The 19,901-nt window shown below is 38.7% G+C and overlaps 2 protein-coding genes and 1 long non-coding RNA gene across 5 annotated transcripts; 1 reads left to right on the forward strand and 2 right to left on the reverse strand.

The window, feature by feature from the left end:
- Nucleotides 1–719: 719 nt before the first annotated feature.
- On the reverse strand, nt 720–8,017 carry LOC146704981 (uncharacterized). Its single transcript, XR_014921251.1, has 2 exons — nt 5,873–8,017; nt 720–1,071 (listed from the first exon to the last, which is right to left on the reverse strand). It is a non-coding gene; the product is annotated as an uncharacterized LOC146704981 (long non-coding RNA).
- A 224-nt stretch (nt 8,018–8,241) lies between these two features.
- LOC146704982 (uncharacterized) lies at nt 8,242–11,985 on the forward strand. Its single transcript, XM_085462480.1, has 2 exons — nt 8,242–8,264; nt 8,339–11,985. Exon 2 carries the CDS (start codon nt 8,384–8,386, stop codon nt 10,175–10,177), a length of 1,794 nt encoding a protein of 597 aa, XP_085318606.1. The 5' UTR covers nt 8,242–8,264; nt 8,339–8,383; the 3' UTR covers nt 10,178–11,985.
- A 1,549-nt stretch (nt 11,986–13,534) lies between these two features.
- On the reverse strand, nt 13,535–15,211 carry lrrc18b (leucine rich repeat containing 18b). Of its 3 annotated transcripts, XM_085462482.1 has the most exons (4): nt 15,086–15,211; nt 14,875–14,996; nt 14,358–14,744; nt 13,535–13,965 (listed from the first exon to the last, which is right to left on the reverse strand). In XM_085462482.1, the coding sequence occupies exons 3-4, from the start codon at nt 14,616–14,618 to the stop codon at nt 13,555–13,557; spliced, it is 672 nt and encodes a 223-aa protein (XP_085318608.1). In that variant the 5' UTR covers nt 14,619–14,744; nt 14,875–14,996; nt 15,086–15,211; the 3' UTR covers nt 13,535–13,554. The 3 variants fall into 3 exon arrangements, with proteins under 3 accessions (XP_085318608.1, XP_085318609.1, XP_085318607.1); XM_085462483.1 differs by having other exon boundaries at nt 14,358–14,716; nt 14,875–15,211; XM_085462481.1 differs by having other exon boundaries at nt 14,875–15,211.
- Between the last annotated feature and the right edge of the window lie 4,690 nt (nt 15,212–19,901).

A 19,901-nucleotide genomic window follows, 5' to 3' on the forward strand; every position in this document is an offset into this window, starting at 1 on the left:
AACTCCTCCGGTTTCATATGCAAAAAAAAATTATTGCGCTAGCTTATGTGGTTGCAGTGCTACCGGGATTTAAAAATAGTTACGCAAAATGGAGCGTGCCTGCTCTGACCGGCTTTCTACAGTCTCAGACCAACACAGCCCTGCCCTCCAGCGCCATCAGCAGCAGCAACCCCTCAATAGCAACATTGTACCCCATTAGGTAAAACATAGGCATAAGTTTACTTTGCATTGTCCCCATCTGATCACAATGATGTAGTATGATGCAATTCTCTATTAGATCCTTGATGTATGTGAGTTGTTGTCATTCAGCCTGGTTCTGTGCGCCCCTTTTTAACTTTGAGCAGAACTAAACTAGAGAATAGCTTTATTGTTGGATTTTACAGGAAGATATCCGAAACTAGGAAAACACTAGGAACTGAACAAGGAATTACTAGCCACTTAAAATTGTTAAATAGCAATCATGTGGGGCTTAGTTACACCTAATAGTGAGACCTCTTTTTCTAGCAAAGGTAGCCTTTAGGTGCTGCAGTTCAACTGCCTGAAACCAGCATGTGATCAATCACTCTACAAACATCAGTTGTGCATCTTTTGAATGAAAAAAACAGTTTATGATATCTATGAGTAAATCATATGAGCACCGACCCACAGACCCACAATGTTTTTAATCTAGCGTTTCACTGACACCTAGTAGACACTGATACAAAAGTAAAGAAGATTGAAAGTGTTTGAAAAAATGTTTTTATTGGAACGCTTCATAGGATCAGTAAAATTAATGAAAGCACATGATGTTCCAGCACTGACTGGCAGCAGGTCTTCACTGATAAAGGTGGTCTCTGTCTGGAGCTGAAGGGGTGCAGCAGAAGAGGATGTGGATGCAGGGAGGTGTAGATTTGTATTGTTTAGTGTCTCTGTGTTTGTCAGCTGCACACACACTGACTGCAGGTGAGGCAGGTAAGTAACACCTGGCTCTCTGTCTCACAAATGAATAAGAACATGATGGCTTTATCTGAGCTGGGCTCATGGAAAACTTCTTGGTTTTCTGAACTTCCTGTTCAGGTTTAGATGCCCACACTGCAACACAAACAATAAGTAATAAAAGTCAATAAGTCTTCTTTTTCTAACACATTTTTGTCTCAATTTTATCACATATCACATGAAAAAACGCTGCAATTCTCAGAAATCTTCTCTCACATCTACACAGATGCAAAGAGACAGATGTGAGATAACAGAACGAGTTTATGAAGATGCAGATGTTCAGCAGCTGTGTTCACTTGTGTGTTTGTGTGTTTTACATACTGTTCTCCAACAGGATGCAGGTACTGAACCATGTTGTTGGGAATCTTCAGGATTTTACACTTGAAATGGTGATGAGACAAGCTGCAATACTATCATTTATCCACTAGGAGGAGGAAGTGATCAGTGGGAGGAGAACGTGCGCAAAACTACATTCATACATAGCTTGACTTTGTTCTCCTGAGTTATTCTTTTGAATTATGATTTACAGACAATGATTAAGTTTACTGATCAGCGAAGCTTCACAGCACAGTTACACAAAGGTAAAATAAAAGGAAGGTGACAGCAGATTGATTTTACATTCAAATAAAACTGTTCTTCTTTCTTTTGGCCTGAAGTATCCAACACTTTTAAGCACCTTTTATCAATACAACTCTAATGACTCTGTCACTACCTCTGGGTCTCTCACCTGTTTCTGGATATCAGCCCCTGGCCAACTGTTCAGGTGAGCTGGTACCATGTTGATCCTGAATCTGCCTTATTAGGTAATGTTCAAATAATTTTATGATTCCAGTGTTTTCAGTGTGGGAGAAAGTACTCAGGGCCTTCAAGTTACACACTATGAAAGGCAGCAACAAGTTTGATATTCAGAAACCTAAAGTATGTATCAGCAGAAGAATGGACCTAAAAATAAATGTTTGTTTCAGTTCTATGAAGCTTTGGGTATTTTGGATTATTAGTACTGCTGTGTTTGTTGTATCATATTTCTGTAATTGTTTATATGCTTTATATATTTTGAGGTAAGTTGATCTATTGTGTTACATCATGTTCCATAAGGATGTTATGTGTTTGCATGCTTTCTGTTCAGTTTGACCCATTTAGCAGAAGTCAGCCTGTTTAAGGCTCTGATATCTATTCTGTATGACTTAAAGCAGTGATGACATGGTCTGATTTTCTCACCCAATAAAGGAATATTTCATATATCAGTCTACTCTTCATTCTATCAGAAACAGTCATCACAGCTCGTACATTCTCTTTTTACACATATATGTAAGCATTGAGCCAAATCTAGTAATGCCAACATAATAATAGAACAATATTTGTCTCTTATATATAATATATCTATATATACACTGTAAAAGATGCTTGTCTTTGAGTGAAGATTTAAGGTGAAAGGAAATTTAAATAGACACAACTTGAATCTTTACTGAAGCTCAGTATTTGACACAGAGTTCAAGTTCACTGCTGATATAACTAATAATGATTAATGGAATAACTTTAATATTGACCATATTATATTTACATTACCAAAGTAAGATGACTTTAGTCTAATGAGCAACATTAGCTAATTGTTATTTACTAACTAATCTTAAAATGACTGTTCAGTACAGAAATGAAGCCCAAAAATCATGTTTTTACAGTCTCGTGGTCTCAGCATCGGATGCTTATCTAATCAAACAAAGCTCATTGTGGCGTGGGTGTGGTCTCTGGCCAGCTGCAGAGGAGGGGTGACGCAGCGAGCTTCCGGGGCGGCGCAGGGCGGGATGAACAGGTGCGCTGGGATCTGAAGGTTATTGTGACTCTTTATATGTTCACAGTGACAGTCGGAGATGGAGGAGAGTGGACGTGACAGCAGAGAGCGGGAGTGTCTGTGTCCCAGTGCAAAACAAAAACCACAGTTGTAAATAAAAGTTCTGCTGTCATCACACTCGTGTCCAGCGTATGGATAACGGGTCAAACGTTACACTCGTAAAAACAAACAAATGAACAAAACATTTTCTCCTTCATTTCTGTCAAACAATGCTATATGAAGCGTGGTTAGTATCATGGTTGCTAGGCAACCTGGGCAGCGCGACGGGGGCTAGACCGTCCCATTTTACAAGCCTCGCACTTCCTGTCTTAGCGGTCTTTGAGTGCGCGGCCCTTGTGGACTGCTAAGGCTGTGTACTTTAAGGCTGAATTGGGATACAGCCAACGTAGAAGAAAAACAAAAGAAATACAAAGAAATTCCACCTGTTACTGTGGAGGAGTTGTTTCAACTGATGGGAAAATATTTCTCCAAGCATAGTTCTGTTCTGAATAACCCATAATGTTGTATTTAGGGGGTCTACATTTGTGCCTGAAGTGCATTGCCATCTAAATAATTTGCATTTACTGCAATATGTACTTACTAAGTACCACTGTTCAATAGTTGAATAAAGAAACAAATAAATGTTTGCCTTTTTTTTTTTTTTTTTAAATTAAAACCACTTTGTAGAACATCACACCAGTAACAATGTAGAATCAATGTCATGTATAGTTTACAAATGATAAAATGTTCACATAAAATCGCCATCTTATCCAGAAGGGTCACCTCTTCACCCTCACATGGAAGATGTAATCTGATTGGCATGGTGGTATGTAGCATGTAGTTTGAAGCTGGGATTTTGTAGTGCCCCATATGTAGCATTGGAACCCAGTCAGGATTTGTTTCATTCATTTCATAGGCTGGTTTGCCTACAATAATGAAAAACAATTAGCAACTCTATAACGTATATCTACAAAATCACTCATTAGGATGTTTGTTCTAATTTGCTATGACCTCAGAGCGCATTGAAAATAAAACTAATAGGCTATAAAGAGTAATATAAACTAGGGCTGTGAGATATGACCAAAATCTCATATCCCGATATAAGACATATATCGTCCCAATAACGATATAAATCACAAAATTTAATATTTTCTGTAAATTCTGTGAATCTCGGGCAGCTCGACTTGCGTGAAGTGTTTCGAGCTGGGGAAAATAAACAAGCGGACACCCATGGGCAGGGCTGGACTGGGACAAAAAATCGGCCCGGGCATTTTGACTAGAGACCGGCCCACCAAAAATGTGACGTCATTCAGGGGTAAAACCGCAAAGGATTCTGGGAACTTGTGGCAAGAGGTACTAGCGCATGCAGGCTTTCGATTGACTATGTGCACGTTAGCATATGCTACTTCCGGTGCGGAAACTCCTGTGGGGAGCTTTGTTTCCGGTGTCCTATTCGCGCCTGGTTTACGGTCCAAAACAAGTTAAGCAAATGAATCAAGTGGCGATTTACATTTCTATAGATGTCTTGGGCATTTACCCAATATATCTGTAAATGATGTTCATCGACTTGTCGATGTTTTTTCCCTGCGCCTCAGGGCAAAAGAGAAAATGGATTCAAATGTTATATTTCTCAGCTGTCCCTCGTTTATCGCGGGTGTTATGTTCTAAAAATAACCAGCTATAGGTGAAATCAAGTAGCCAAATTTATTTTTTGACGGTGCAAAATGTTTGGTGGACATCGTGGACATACAGTACTGCACTTCAGAGTCACACTGCTAGCGATCGATGCAGCGATTCTGTACTGTACAGGAGAGACGTCACGGAGGAGATCGTCTGCAGCGATCAGGACGCAGGACACAATGTGACGTAAAAAAAAAGCATGCAAACTTGCACTAAAAAAATCCGTGAAACAGCAGGTGAAAGGTGAACCGCGTTATAGCGAGGGACCGCTGTAATTTTGAAGGTAAGTCACAACATACCCTTCGTAAATACTAATGCATAGAAACCGTTACCAGCAATCATTCATTTTTTGTGTGGCTTTTTTCACGGTTTGTTAACATGCTGTGTAGGTGTGTACTTGACTAGCTGATATCAACATAACAGGGAAACATCTGGTTTGACTATTGTTCACCTGTGGTTTGAATGCTGAACATTTGCCTGTTTAAATCATAAGACCCGTCACTATACAAAGATGTGATTCTGAATGTGGACGATGTGTCTTCTGCTGCAGTAATGCAGTTCTGCTTGTGTTGAGTGATGTAAACAACTGATCGATCTAAACGCTTTAAATGTCAAAATTGACCATTAGATTTTTTTATGACACAACAGCGGTGAGTGTTCCCACCTTCTGCGCTTTGTAACTTAACGCAATCTTTCCGTTTTCGAGTTTTGGACATGATTTTGGAGGATATCTTTGCAGTAGCGATTGACCGCAAAGTAAAGCTACCGGAAATGCACAACCCCACATCCGGTCTCAAACCAGGAAGTTAGCATTGTCTCGTGCACATAGTCAATTGAACTCAGTTACACAGCGATAAAAAGAAACACAAAAAATGGCAAGAAGCTGTTGTATTATTAACTGCAATAGCCGGTGTTGTGCCAAAAAGTGATTGTCTGCCAAAAAGTGATTTCCGGTATTTGCCAAAAACTGATTGCTCGTATTTAAATTGCTATAAGTAACTTGTTGGGCTATAATATGTGAAACATATGTCAAATGCATCCCTCATGGATGACATAAAGTCATCTCTCCATCTCTCTCTGCTGCTCTTTTGTCTCCTCTGTCACAGACTTCTCCACTTTTGATGATAAATCAGCCTGGTGCAACATGTAAGGATTGGCACAATTTGTTAAGATTTTGAGGAGTTTGAGAAACTAACCTTAAGCATAAAATAAAATTTACTATCAGTAACTTCATAGCACCCGCCCAGCAGTATATAAACTCCGTCATGCTAGCTAGTACGCAGTACCAGTTATTCTAAGCGACTGTAAAAAGTCAGCACAACGAAAACAAACTCCAACTAAACTTGGCTTATATCTGACACAGAGAGACAGCAGGTCATAACTTCTTACCTGAAGTTCAGTTCCTCTGCCACTATGACCAGCGGCCGCCTCGGGTCTCTCCTCCTCTTGCCTCCCCTTTCCCTTATCCACCTGCTGGCCTCCACCACTTGCTGATGTTGCTAAATCTGTGGAAGCTCTGCCATAGCTACCGCCAAACAATTCAGTTATTTTTACACATTTGGCAGCGTCTGCCTGAAGGGCTTGTTTCTTTTTGGCCCTAATTTTTTCTGCACCTCCTTTCCTTTTTTTGTTCTCCATTTTCTTTAGCTCGTCTATAAGATTGCTAAACAAGGGGGAGGGTGCATCCGACCTCCTCGGCTGTAATAGGTCCAGCCCAGAGTCGATCATGACCAATTGGCCAATCCAACACCTTTCATTATTTATACCCTTCCAAAAAAAAAGAAAAAAATCCATCGGCCCATAAAAACAAAAAATCGCTAGCGGCCCACCGGGCAAATGCCCGGTATGCCCGATGGCCAGTCCAGCTATGCCCATGGCGTATGACAACATTAAAACAGTCGCCTATCCGTCCATAGTGTGGTTATAATAAATATAAGAGAAAGAGAGAACTGTAAGAAATTAATATAGCCACTACAGCGACCATCAAAACGATGAAAAAATATTGGCATAAACTAGGGCTGCTCGATTATGGCAAAAATGATAATCACGATTATTTTCACTGAAATTGAGATCACGATTATTTGACGATATTTATTTAACCCTTTAAGACCTACTATAGAACCAAGTCCACCAGAGCTTATATTATTTTTTTTACATGCTGTAGTGCCATTTGTGGGAGCATTTCAAGTTGCTATACATCAATACAACTGTTATAGCCCATATTTTAATAATATGTATGCATTAAGTCCATAGTAATTACATAAATTGCAAAAAAGTGCAATAAACTACAAAAAAAATTGAAAATCGCTTTTGTTTTGTTTACATATATTTCTACTTGGAGAAATTTAAGAGGCTTATCCCTCAAAACTTTAAATACAATAAAGTTGCAAAAAATAGTTTACAACAACAGGAAATTTATTTTGAGTGTCTTCATAGTTTTATTTTGGAGATACAGTTTTTATATACTGCAGGAAAAACAAAAAACAATCCTATGATGCAAATTTGCAAAGAAAACAGCAGGTGCATCATTTCACTGTGGGAAGTGTTACGAACAGCTGATGGATCGGCAAAGCGTGTTTCTGGAGTATTATGTTTTTGTTCCTGCAAGCGCTTTTTATGCAGTTTTTGCAAAGCTATATGTGGAAGGAAACCGTGACCGAGGACAAGCTGATGGCATCAGATGTAAGTACAACTCCTCCGGTTTCATATGCAAAACAAATTATTGCGCTAGCTTACACGGTTCCGGTTCTACAGGGATTTAAAAATAGTTACACAACACGGAGCGTGCTGCTCTGACCGGATTTAAAGGGTTAACAATGACTTTAAAAAATAATATAACATAGTGTGCAACACCACTGAAGTTTTTTTTAACCTCTCTTTTCAACCAACAGCAGTCACTCTCCTCTCCAAATAACTTCTGCTTAGCTTTCCGAGCTTCCCTCGGGTCCTCTTAATCAGCGGTCTCCAACCTTTTTTGCGCCACGGACCGGTTTATGCCCGACAATATTTTCACGGACCGGCCTTTAAGGTGTCGCGGATAAATGAGGGAGGGGCTAATAATCGGCTCAGTCATTTTTAATGATCGTTGAAAGCCCAGATCGTAATCGTGATTAAAATTCGATTAATTGAGCAGCCCTAGCATAAACAGTTTATTTTGCGATAGCACGAAACAAACAATAGTGTAAAATGAAACGATAGATGTTTTTATATCATCATCCGATATATATCGTTATATCGAACAGCCCTAATATGAACTTATTTAGAACTTACCAGAATGAAATTATCTGTAGCACAACAACAGATATCTGTGGATGGTAGAGAACTGGATATCAACTCATCTCACAGCTGCTATCCAGGCTAGATGCCTTCTTTTGGTAACAACCACTACATAAGCTCCCTCACGTTGCTTTCAGGCTGGGAAAGAATAAAAAGACAGCCTATTTTCAAGCTTATTCCCTCCCCGATCGTGCGATCTAACATTAAAACCCACAACACAGCAAAGCGAACCATTGCTGATGCATTCGCTCCTTAAGCCCTTTGTTTGGCCAGCTAAAATGGCGCCCCGGCGGCCACGCCCCCTCCCGTGACATCACGTTCCAAAGCCCGATAACACCAAATTTAAAAAAAAAAAAAAGAATGTTACTGTTACATTATGTTATGACATCATTATGATGATCAAAGGCATTTCATATGCCTTTGATCAGTGAATCCTTAAGTAGGGGTAAGAATTCCAAACTTTCAGTCAGTTTATTTGCAACACTCGAGATTGCAGCATTCAAAGGTAAACCTGAGAAACATTTTAAAACAGTTGAATCTTTAACACAGTCACTTCATCAACACTCTAACATGTCTCAGAGTAAACACGGCGGAGGTCAACAAGCTTACGCTGGCTTTACTACAATGGACCACCAAAATCCAGAGCCAAATTCTGAAGAAACACATTTCCAGCTTCCACTCAAGAGGAAGCAAGGCCCGGATTATGCTGCACAGAATTGCAGAAGTCCCGACAGCTGCTCTCCACCAAGGAAAAAGAGACGAATCTGTGAAGAAAAAACTGTGTTGAAAAGACGATACAGTCAGATTTCAAAAGGCAGCAAAAACAACTCTGAGAGCTACTCTCCAGAGAGAAAGAGGATGAGAATAGACACTGAGAAAAAAGAAACAGCAGTGACTCGGAGCATCCAAAAAGGTTCTTCTTCAAGGACTATCCAACTCCAAGTTCAGAAAAAGAACGATATGAACTTGAGTGATACCAAAACCTCTAAAAACACACCAAAATACAACAAGAGGCCAGAACAAGCAGCAGTGACACAGAGCAGCCAGAAAAGTTGTTCGCCAAGGACTATCCGACTCCTAGTTGAGAAAATGAACAATATGACCTCGAGTGATACCAAAACCTCTGAAAACACTCCAAAATACAACAAGAGGCCAGAACAAGCAGCAGTGACACAGAGCAGCCAGAAAAGTTGTTCGCCAAGGACTATCCGACTCCTAGTTGAGAAAATGAACAATATGACCTCGAGTGATACCAAAACCTCTGAAAACACTCCAAAATACAACAAGAGGCCAGAACAAGCAGCAGTGACACAGAGCAGCCAGAAAAGTTATGCGCCGAGGACTACCCAACATGTAGTTGAGAAAATTGACATTACGACCTCGAGTGATACCAAAACCTCTGAAAACACTCCAAAATACAACAAGAGGCCAGAACAAGCAGCAGTGACACAGAGCAGCCAAAAAAGTTGTTCGCCAAGGACTATCCGACTCCTAGTTGAGAAAATGGACAATATGACCTTGAGTGATACCAAAACCTCTGAAAACACACTGAAAGACAACAAGAGGCCAGAACAAGCAGCAGTGACACAGAGCATCCAAAAAAGTCCCTGGTCCAGGACTATCCGACTCCCAGGTCAGAAAAGAAACGATACAGCCTTGAGTGATACCAACATCTGTGAAAACACACTGAAAGACAACAAGAGGCCAGAACAAGCAGCAGTGACACAGAGCATCCAAAAAAGTCCCTTGTCCAGGACTATCCGACTCCCAGGTCAGAAAAGAAACGATACAGCCTTGAGTGATACCAACATCTGTGAAAACACACCGAAAAAGAAAGAGAGCCCAGAAGACCAGAGAGAAACAAATGTGTGGATCATTGGGTCCAGTTACATCAGACGAGCCGAGGGTGAAGCAAAAGAGATTTTCGGAGAAAATTTCGGACTTAATACCAAAGTCCAGTGGTTTGGCAAAGGAGGAATGCGCTGGTGGGGAGTCCTTCCTCGTTTTTATAAGGAGCTATCCACACAGAGCCCACCTGACATACTGGTAATCCATGCTGGGGGCAATGATTTGGGACTCTTTTCTGCTTGTAAACTTTCTTCTGTCATTGAGAAGGAATTAATGCAATTGCACACAGAGTTCCCCTCAATGACAATTGCATATTCATCCATCAACGAGCGTCAAGTGTGGATATATGGAAATCCAGGCGAAATCAATAAGGACAGGAACACTGTGAATGCCAGCATTAGAAAGGCTGTCGACCACTTCGATGGAGTGATTATTGAGCATCCGCAAATCAGGTTTTTCGACAACTCCATTTTTTTACGTGGTGGAGTTCATTTCTCCAAGAAAGGAAATGAACTGTTTCTGACAAGCATCCGCACGGCCATCCAGAAAAGTCTTCAGTCACGTCACTGAAAACTGACTTGAGACTTTTCTTTCACAGTCCAGAAAACCATACGTTGTTCATTTTAGGCAATGTGAGCAACATATAGCTAACATGTGCTCTCTTTTTTCTTTTCCTCTGCCTCTCACCCCCCAACCAGTCACGACAGATGACTGCCCCTTTCTTAGCCTGGTTCTGTCAAAGGTTTCTCCCTTTTTATAAGGGAGTTTTTCCTTTCCACCGTTGCCCAGCGCTTGCTATTAAAGGAGATCATTCGATTGTTGGGGTTGATAGTTTAGAATCTAAACTAAACTAATAAACATAAAACATCAGGTGAGGGCAAGGCAAGGCAAGGCAAATTTATTTGTATAGCACAATTCAACAACAAGGTGATTCAAAGTGCTTTACAGAGACATTAGAAACAAAAACAAATAAAAAGCATGATTTAAAATTGATTAAAACAAGCAAACAAACAAACTAACTAAACACACACATTTCACACCTGTTCGCACGATCTGAACCCTTATCGTAAGGGGAGCTACCAGTCTTTCTGTGGACGAGCTACTTTCTATTTTAAATTCCCTGAATTTAAAGTACTCTCTAGACCCAGTCTAGACCCAGTTGGGTTCACATAGTAGGGAGCACTACAAAAATTACAAATAAAAACATGTAATTGGCAGCAAATCAAAAATAAGAAAAATAAAAAAATTGAAAAATATCTCTTACTGCTCTGTTTATTTCCTTAAATGAACACTTGTACTTTTTGTCATAGAAGAATAAGAATATTAATATGAATATGAGCCGAGAGAAATAATCTCTCCAGCCTGTCTTGGGTCTGCCCCGGGGCCAAATGCCTGGTGGCACCCTTGCCTCCATGGGCACCTTAACTCATCACTTTTGGCGCCGAGAATGTATTTTATGAACTAATATTAGTAGGCTGAAGCCTTTTATTTCAGCTGTGATTGTTTTTGTTAAGATACATATTAATATGTTTTTTAAGGATCAAGATGTGGGTTTGTTTTTCCAGCTTCATTAACAGTTGTTTTTTCAGAGATCAGATGTCCTCACAGGACAACATATACAAAAATATGATTTTACAGAATAGGATGCATCGCTGTGGATTAAACAGTGTAATAGTTTTGATATTTACCTTAAAGAGCAGTAACGCTAATCAATATTGCACAAATAGAGAAAATCACCAAAGTTATTGGCTTTAGTTTTGATATCTTGACAGTAAAACAGTTTTATGTCTCCCGAGGTCTTTTCATTGTTTTATTGTTTCTTTTGCTAAAGAAAAAAATCCCTGCCATTCCTCATTGTTAGCTAATCATGAATCCATCACTGGATCACACCCAATTGCTAGCACAATAATCATGTTTAAGGTTGTGAGCTGGTGTCTGATTTGTGTTTTCGTTAAATAAAAGACATCATCTGCACAAATGAATGCAGAACAACTTCATCAGAAAACAGAAAACTAAGTGTCTGATGCTAAAATACCACATATGTTCCCTCCTATAACAAAAATTTAAAACTAAGGATTATTTACAGTATCATATTTTTTATCAGATATGTTCTTATTAGTTAGTCTTAGTCTTATTAATGACAACCAAAAAAAACTGGTTCACTCACACCTTAGACCGATGTTGGACAACATGCCTCCGTCTAATGTTAAGTCAGTCTTTGCATTTTTTCCAGGTAACTCCCACAGGCATGACATGATGATTAAAGCTTGGATGTGTAATCTGTCATGTGTATTATGTGCTCTCCAGCAAGATAAATTCATGTTTTTTATATAGTTTAACAAAACTCTTTGCAACACAGGGTACAGAGGCCTGTTGATTCAAACAGGTTTGTTTAGATGGACCTTTTTTGAGTGCATGTTTTGTATGATAAGTTTTAATCTAAATAAACACTTTAATTAGTAGCTTTAAATAACAGTCATCATACCCTGCAGAATTAGAGACGGAGCAGCCGGGCTATGTAAAAAGCGTAAAGGGGCGTGTTCGCGGTCATGTCCAGAGACGCTCCACCACACTTTACTACTGAGCAGACTCTGGCTCCAAAAGTGGAACATGGCAGCGCCCACAAGCGGGATATTTTGGCTTCATTTTCGCACAATGGGAGGAAGTGCTGTCACAGTGTTCATCTTTTATACAGTAACTGGTTAGGACCAATTAGCCAAACAGCAATCTTCTCCTTAAGAAATTTCAAAAATATACAAAATAATATATATAACTTCATAAGTCGACAAAAATAAAATCCAGAAATGTCGCTTTTCAGATTCATGATTCTTTCGGTTACATCATAAAGATGTTTCAAGTTCAAGTTTATACACTTAACCTTAAGTTGAGGTCTTTCATGTTTCTTTAACAAAAAAAATCCCTATTCAGAAATCTCTCTTCTATATGATGGTATGTGTGTGTAAATGTGCATGCGTGTCTGTGTGTGTACAACGGACCACACAGCAAGCATTTGTTTGGCCTGCTAATATGGCGCCTCGAGCAAAAATTCCGGCCACGCCCCATCCCTTAAGATCCCGCTCCAAAGTCCTGTTAACCTACGGAAAGAAGACGCTGCATTTTTAACTCTGAGGGAGATGGAGAATGAGCCTATTTCCAAAAAAAGTGGAGTGTGTTTCTTTAAGTACTATATTGTCAAAAACTAAAGTGTACACACACACACACACGCACACACACATACACACACATACCATCGAATGGAAGACAGATATCTGAATGAGGATTTTGTTTTTTGTTTTTGTTAAGGAGACATGAAAGACCCCAAGTGTACATAAACAGTTGTTGTATCTTGTTTACTGTATCACTGACAGATAATTTCAAAGTCAAGTTAATGCTACATTATACTGAGATATTTTGTAATGTGAAATACTGTAAGCAAATGAATAAACAACCTCATTCTTGCTAGACCTTTGACTGAGATGTACATAAAACATTGTTACTTTTATTATTATTATTATTATTACTATTATTATTATTTTATTAGAGACTTCAGGAACATAATTTTTTCCATATATGATGATGATCATGATGAATGAATTATGATCACATGGAAAAGATACCGTTTGTATGTTTAATAACATGAAATATGTTTAAATGTTTAAAGCCAGTGACAGGTACTCAGAGATAAGGGTGCTCTCTGCTGCCCTCTAGACCGAACAGACTGTCAAAACACTTTATTTGTATCTAACTATCATGCAGTTATAAGCATAGTAATTGTATAAAATGTGTGTAAAAATATAATTCTTTAAATACACTTACAAGGGAAACTGCAAAGTTTTCTGTTACTGTCTGATATTAATTGAATCTATGTACTATGTAGAGTACAGATCAGAGTAACATGCAGTACTGTAAGTGAAAGGCACTCTTGAGTTAAGAACACAGTATGGTATTTATTCCTCCCTCAGCGCCTTCCTCTCAGCTTGGCACCTATTCAGACACTCTTTGCACAGGAAGCTTTCTTTGACTAGGTAAAAGCTCTCTGAAATACTGACTGGTTTCTCAGTGGGTATCTTCTCAGCAATAATTGGATTCCTGTCCATCTTGATACTCTCCAGTTTTTTCAGCTTCAAGAGGCAGCTGGGGAGGCGGGTGAATCTGTTGTCAAAAAGGCCAATGTGGCGGAGGTCCTCCAGTGCACCAATGGAGGCAGGAAGAGCTTCCAGCTGGTTGAGACCCAGGTTCAGTGTTTGGAGTTTATTCAGGAGGCCGAGCTCACTTGGGAGGCTTGTGAGACGGTTGTTGCACAGGTTTAAAACCTTAAGGTTCTGCAGGTAGCCGATAGCCACGGGGAGCTCCTCCAGCTAGAAACAATAACACATTTTTTAACAGATGGTGATTTTGGTGTATTAAACATGGACATAGTTACGAACCATGGTACAATTTTGAAATGGGCAAACTACAGCTGCCAACAGGCTAGTTACAGTTAGCGGGTCTCTAAGGTGTCCCCGTATGTTTGTGATTATTTAATGATTGGCTTTTGATGATTAGTACTTTAATCTAGAGGTTGTTGTTTTTTTTTTAATGGGCTTAATTTTAAATATTTGGAATATTTAATTATTTAAAATTATTTAAAATAGTGTGACACAACAACTGTGTAGCAGCCCCACAGTATTGCTGCTATACAGTAGCTACCATTTATTTACCTACTTTTAAAGAGTTGTTGTAAACATTAGACATTATCTGTCACACTCACATAATTGCTGTGCAAATCCAAAACAGTCATTTTGATGAACTGAGCAATAAAATCTGGAATTTTTCTGATCATGTTCCTGCTCAGGTCCACTTCATCCATGTGAAAGAGCTTCTGGATGCACTTTGGAACAGCTGTAATCCCTTTGAAAGCGAGATCCAGTCGGCGTTTACCATCCAATGTCAGCTCCACGCAGTTCTGGGCCATTTTCAAGGTGATCTTCTTACTTTTAGTCTTTCTTTTGGCTTTCGTTCCCTTGGCCATGCTGTTAGTCTGTAGTTAACCTTTTCCACTAATGCGCTGTGACGACAGAGTTGACCGTGGAGCCAGTCTGTGAGATCACGTTACCCAGGCAGCGGTAACTGTAGACAAAGTCAAGCTTTACCTTTCCTGTTAGATAAAATATGAGTAACCGTATCATTTGCTTTGTTCCATGACAACAATGCTAACATGACAACAGAAATCAGAAGACTTGCAGTGAGTTTAAACTTATGAACAGAAAACACTTTTGACTCCTTACCAGCATTAATGCCTCCTCACACCCAGTTCAAAACAGCAGGGAAGAGAAAAACAGAAGATACTTGACTATCTCTTTCCTCAGCCTAAGAATGTTGCCACACGTCCAACTGTCACTGCAAAGAGCTGTAAATAGATAAGCGGTCAGACTGCTGCTGTTTGACAGGTCAAAAATCACCATGCTGCATCATGGCTGTCTGTCAGCTAGGACTCACTTGGGTAAATGTGGCATTTTTTGTAATTTGTTCCCAGGCAACTGCTGTTTTGTCTGGTAGCTTTGGTTATAGCTATAGCTTTATAGCAATGAGCAGCCACCACTCACAGCAGGGCAGTTTGTTCTTTTAAAAATCTGTGTGAAGACATTTTAAAAAACAACAGCTTCAGTTTCCAGGGATTATCCTCTTTCAAATGAAGCTATGGAGGATTTCAGGTCCAAATTACTGATAACAATGAGCTGTTGATGCCTGTGTGACACCTACAAGTGTATGGTCAATTGTATTTTTTTGTAAAACATTTATTAATGTAAAAAGCATTTTTTCATGGTGGTATTGCACTTTTCAGTTAAAGTTATGAAGACGTGATTGCGTGGCAACGCCACAAGGGAGAAGTAGTTGTGAGCGCGATAGGCCATTGCAACGCTTCTGTACCTCAGAGGAGGAAGAGCCTGCAGACCAAATGCAACTCATGTCTCCTGTCTCTACTTTTCTGTATAAAAACAGACCCCATGGAATACCTGTAACACCTGTAGCTGATTTGTCCATATTTTTGTTATTTATCTCACTGAAATGCAGCTCTGCGCAGTACTTTGTATTTGCCACTTTGTTTGAAATGAAGAACAAGTACTGCTGCCTACATAACAGCGAATGTATACATTTATACATGAATGTGAGTCCCACAGCCTAAGTAAACCAACTATACACATACTGCTTACATTGCAAATGCTGGCAGCTAATGAGGCCATTCTTGCTTTATATCTGAAAAAACACCTAAACTCCCACTGCTCCACCAGACCTCAAAAGTTACTCAGTCTCATCTTTTCGTCATTTTTAATGTTTACATTATTAAAAAAGTTTCATTAATGATGGGAAACAAAATATCCCTAACCTCGCTCTGAAAAACAATGAAATGGATGTTGAAAAGGATAAATAAATAGTGCACAAGTCAAGAAATGTGATTCCATGCACTAGTGACGTGGAATAGAAATCTGACCTTTGACCTTTAATCATTTCCAGTCTTTCTCAAGCTTAAAGTGTCACATATTGCAGTCAAGAAGCATTACTCTGCATCATGCATTGCTGATGATGTACTTTTTCGATATGAATACCACACAATCTTACCAGCAGGTGGGGCTGTCTTCATACATATAAGTTCAAGATCACTTTGTTACTTTTACATTTAAAATAGTGGATTGACTTAATTATTTGTCCCATATTGTTCCATATTGATTTTGACCTGCTGGAAGCAGCCATCAGAAGATAGTTAACATGTGTTCATGAAAGACTGGACATGTTCAGCAACAATAGGAGGGCTGTAAGATTTAAACAATAATCAGATGTGCCAAGAAGACAGGATGGATCCATGCTTTCATGGTTTTTTTTATGTGAAAATTCTGACCCCATCAATCTAATATCAGAGCTAAAAGTGAGACTAATCAGACTAGATAACTGTTTTTCAATCTTCTATTACCTAATATTGGTAAACCTGCAGAATCTTCCTCTTCTTTGGTGACAGAAGTGGCGTCCGGTGTGGTCTTCTGCAGCTGTCGCCGATCTGCTTCAAAGCTGGACCTGTTATGTATTCTGAGATGCTCTTCTGCATTGATTGTAACAAGCTACGTTTTCTTCCCATCAGCTTGAAGCAATCAAATCATTCTTATTTTACACAGAGAGCCACCGCTGGATATTGTCTCTTTTTCTAGTCTCTGTAAACTAGTGATGATGTCACGGCGAGTGGAGTGAGCCGTGTGGAGAAAATAAAGGAAGTTTAAAATAACTAATTATCTGTCCTGATTGGAGTAACCATCACTAGTCCAGCCGGCAAAGCAGGAGGAGAGGGTGGAGGGTTGGGTGCTTGCCCTTCTGACTCCATACTTTCTACTACTTGTTTGGGTTCTTCCCTGACGTCCATCTTACGGACAGAGTCGGTTTTATGCGGCGTTTTTGTCTGAACTCGTCCAGAAGAATGATAAAGTGATTCCGACTGGGATCCTGTGGCGCACATTCATAGGAGGTTTCGATCCTCTCAGACTGGGACTGACATATAACACAGAACTAAGTGGGAACAAGGTGTGACTTTCCAGTTACAATCAGTCAGTTTTAATGAACATATGATGCTTAGCCAAAGAATACAAAGGTTATTCGTTTTATAGAGAAGTCAAATACATGAAAAGTGCCGTATTTATAAACTAATTAAAACCAAACTGATAAATATGAAAAATTAAATCTAATTAATACATAAAACAATTAACTCTTTCATGACTTTACTGCATTTATAAAACTGCAGTAGTTCCTACTTTGTTATTACCCAGTTATACAGAATAAAGTTAACCGGTTTCAACTGTTGACCAGAAACATTTAAATATGTTACATGTTCATGTTCAAGAATCTTTGTTAATTATCATATATATAATATTTAATAACACTAACAAGGAACTTGTAATTTGATTTAATTCAACAAATATTCTTCACTTTTAGATCAGCAAGATCGTGAAGGACCTCAGCCATCCCAACAACGGACTGTTCTCTCTGTTGAGGTCAGGAAAGCGATTCCACTCCCTGAAGACCAACACAGAGAGACTGAGGAGGAGCTTCTTCCCGCAGGCGATACGGTCTCTCAATCACACCACCACACAGTACTGACCCACACATATGGTTCTTACACACACACTGGACTTTCTGGACTTTGTTTACACTAATTTGATTAGATGCGTGGTCATCTTATCGAATCACTTCATCACTAAATCTCTTTAAGCATATTTGCACTGCACAAGACACTTACAAATGTGGATTGCACAACACTGGACATTATATTTCTTCATTTCCACTTAATACTGTACAGCTGCTGTTATTGTATATACACATATATATATATATATATATATATATATATATATATATATATATATATATATATATATATTTCTTCATACATTCTTATATAGTTCTATATTGTGTATTTTGTTGTAGAGTTATTTTATTTTCAACTTTAATTTATATATTTCATCTTATTCTTTCCCAGTTAAATTTACCCTTCATTCTAATTTGTTGTTGTACAGTTATTTCATTTTTAACTTTAATTTTTATATTTTATTTTATTCCTTCCTAGTTAAATTGACCCTTTTTAATTTTCATATTTATTTCCTATCTTATTCATAGCCTTTTTTTCCTTTAGGTCACGAGCAGTTGTGTAAGCATTTCACTGCATATCATACTGTGTATGACTGTGTATGTGACAAATTTGAATTTGAAATTGATTTGAGCTTCAGCTCAACCAGTTACAACATTAACTGCTGACTTCTGTAATTTAATACCCCATTAAGCTGAACTATACTGCAAAGAGAAATATTGTACATGTATTTAACAGCAGTGGAATCAAGTTATTCTGCAGTTTCAGGTTTTACAGGGTTTCCTTTGACAAAGTAATATAATATGATACATTGTTAGAGATGAAATCATCCCAAAGTTTGATGAATCTGTACCAACAATGTGCTGTGTAAAGCTCACAGATTTATCCAAACACTGCAGATATATATTTTACAGTTTTTTCATGATGTGAATCACTCAGTTCACTGCTCCATCACGCAACGTCTCAATAATTCAAACTTTCTACACTTTGTGTTCAAGTTAAAGGACAAAGGGCATTCAGGGAAAATGTAGAAACACAAATTGTGGGGTTGAAGAGTCAAGTTTACTATTTAGATGTTCCACTGAATCAACCACAATAACTTAAAACTATCGATGTAATAATGTGATGGTTCAGTTCTATGTTGTAAAATGTTGTTTAAAAGTGATTTCTGGAGATTTCGATGTTCAATGGAGAAGTGAATGATGTCATGTTCTATAGAAAGTTACTGTTTAACTTAATGTGACCTCCTCAGGGATCCCAGGGCTGAAAGCTGTTGTTGGGCCCCCACTGAGCCCACAGTACATGTCAGATTCCTTATTCCTTTAATGATCAAATTATAAACGCAGACACAAAACTATCCTCAGAAACGTTCATGCTTGTTTTCTGCCTTGAGCAGTTTTGTGAGTTAGTGAATGTATTAAATATGTCTGATACAGTATGCCAAAAAAATCCATCATTTATTGAAGGAAACAGCTGTCAGATGTTGCTTTACTATTTTTTTTAAAAAGGATAAATCCTACATTTCCACATGTTTGTGTTGGTTAAACACTTCAAACGTGTATTGGTGCTTAATAAATCAAACTTGAAAACAAATATAATCTAAATCAAAAGTACTTAAACTAGATTTTGACTCAAATTACAGAGTACGTAAAGTTTGCTTAGTTCACTTGTGGGGCTGGGCCTCCATTCTTTGCCAACCGGAATACAAAAATGGCTCAACCTGTACACCAAGAATCATTTTACGAGTACAATTCAACTATATAATTAAGGTTTAAGAATAAAAGTACTTGTTTGGCACGTGAACAGTGATCTAATAGACACTCAGGGGCCACCTACTTCATGTTCAACTGATTGTTAATTGTTTATTAATCATCCAATCACATGTCAGCTGCTCAAAGATTTTGACATGTAGACATGTTCAAGATGAAAGTGACTTTGATGGTTTTTGGTGCCAGATTGACTGGTCTGAGTATTACTGAGTTTACCTGCATTTGCGTATTCTTCACAGACCCCGTAGAGTCAACTGAGCTGCCTCGTTTAAACACCATCTCCATTCCTTTATGCCCACAGTGTACAGATCTTCACCTTATCCTACTGGTGCTATGTCACAAAGTTCAAATCATCTCACAGTGATTATAACAAGCTGCAGTAAACAGGCCATTGTTAAATGAGGAATCTACAAAAGAG

This window comes from Copadichromis virginalis, linkage group LG7 (genome assembly GCF_057382275.1).
Source record: "Copadichromis virginalis isolate Kocher_CV1m ecotype Utaka linkage group LG7, C_Virginalis_male_GT1.1, whole genome shotgun sequence".
Lineage (NCBI taxonomy): Eukaryota > Metazoa > Chordata > Actinopteri > Cichliformes > Cichlidae > Copadichromis > Copadichromis virginalis.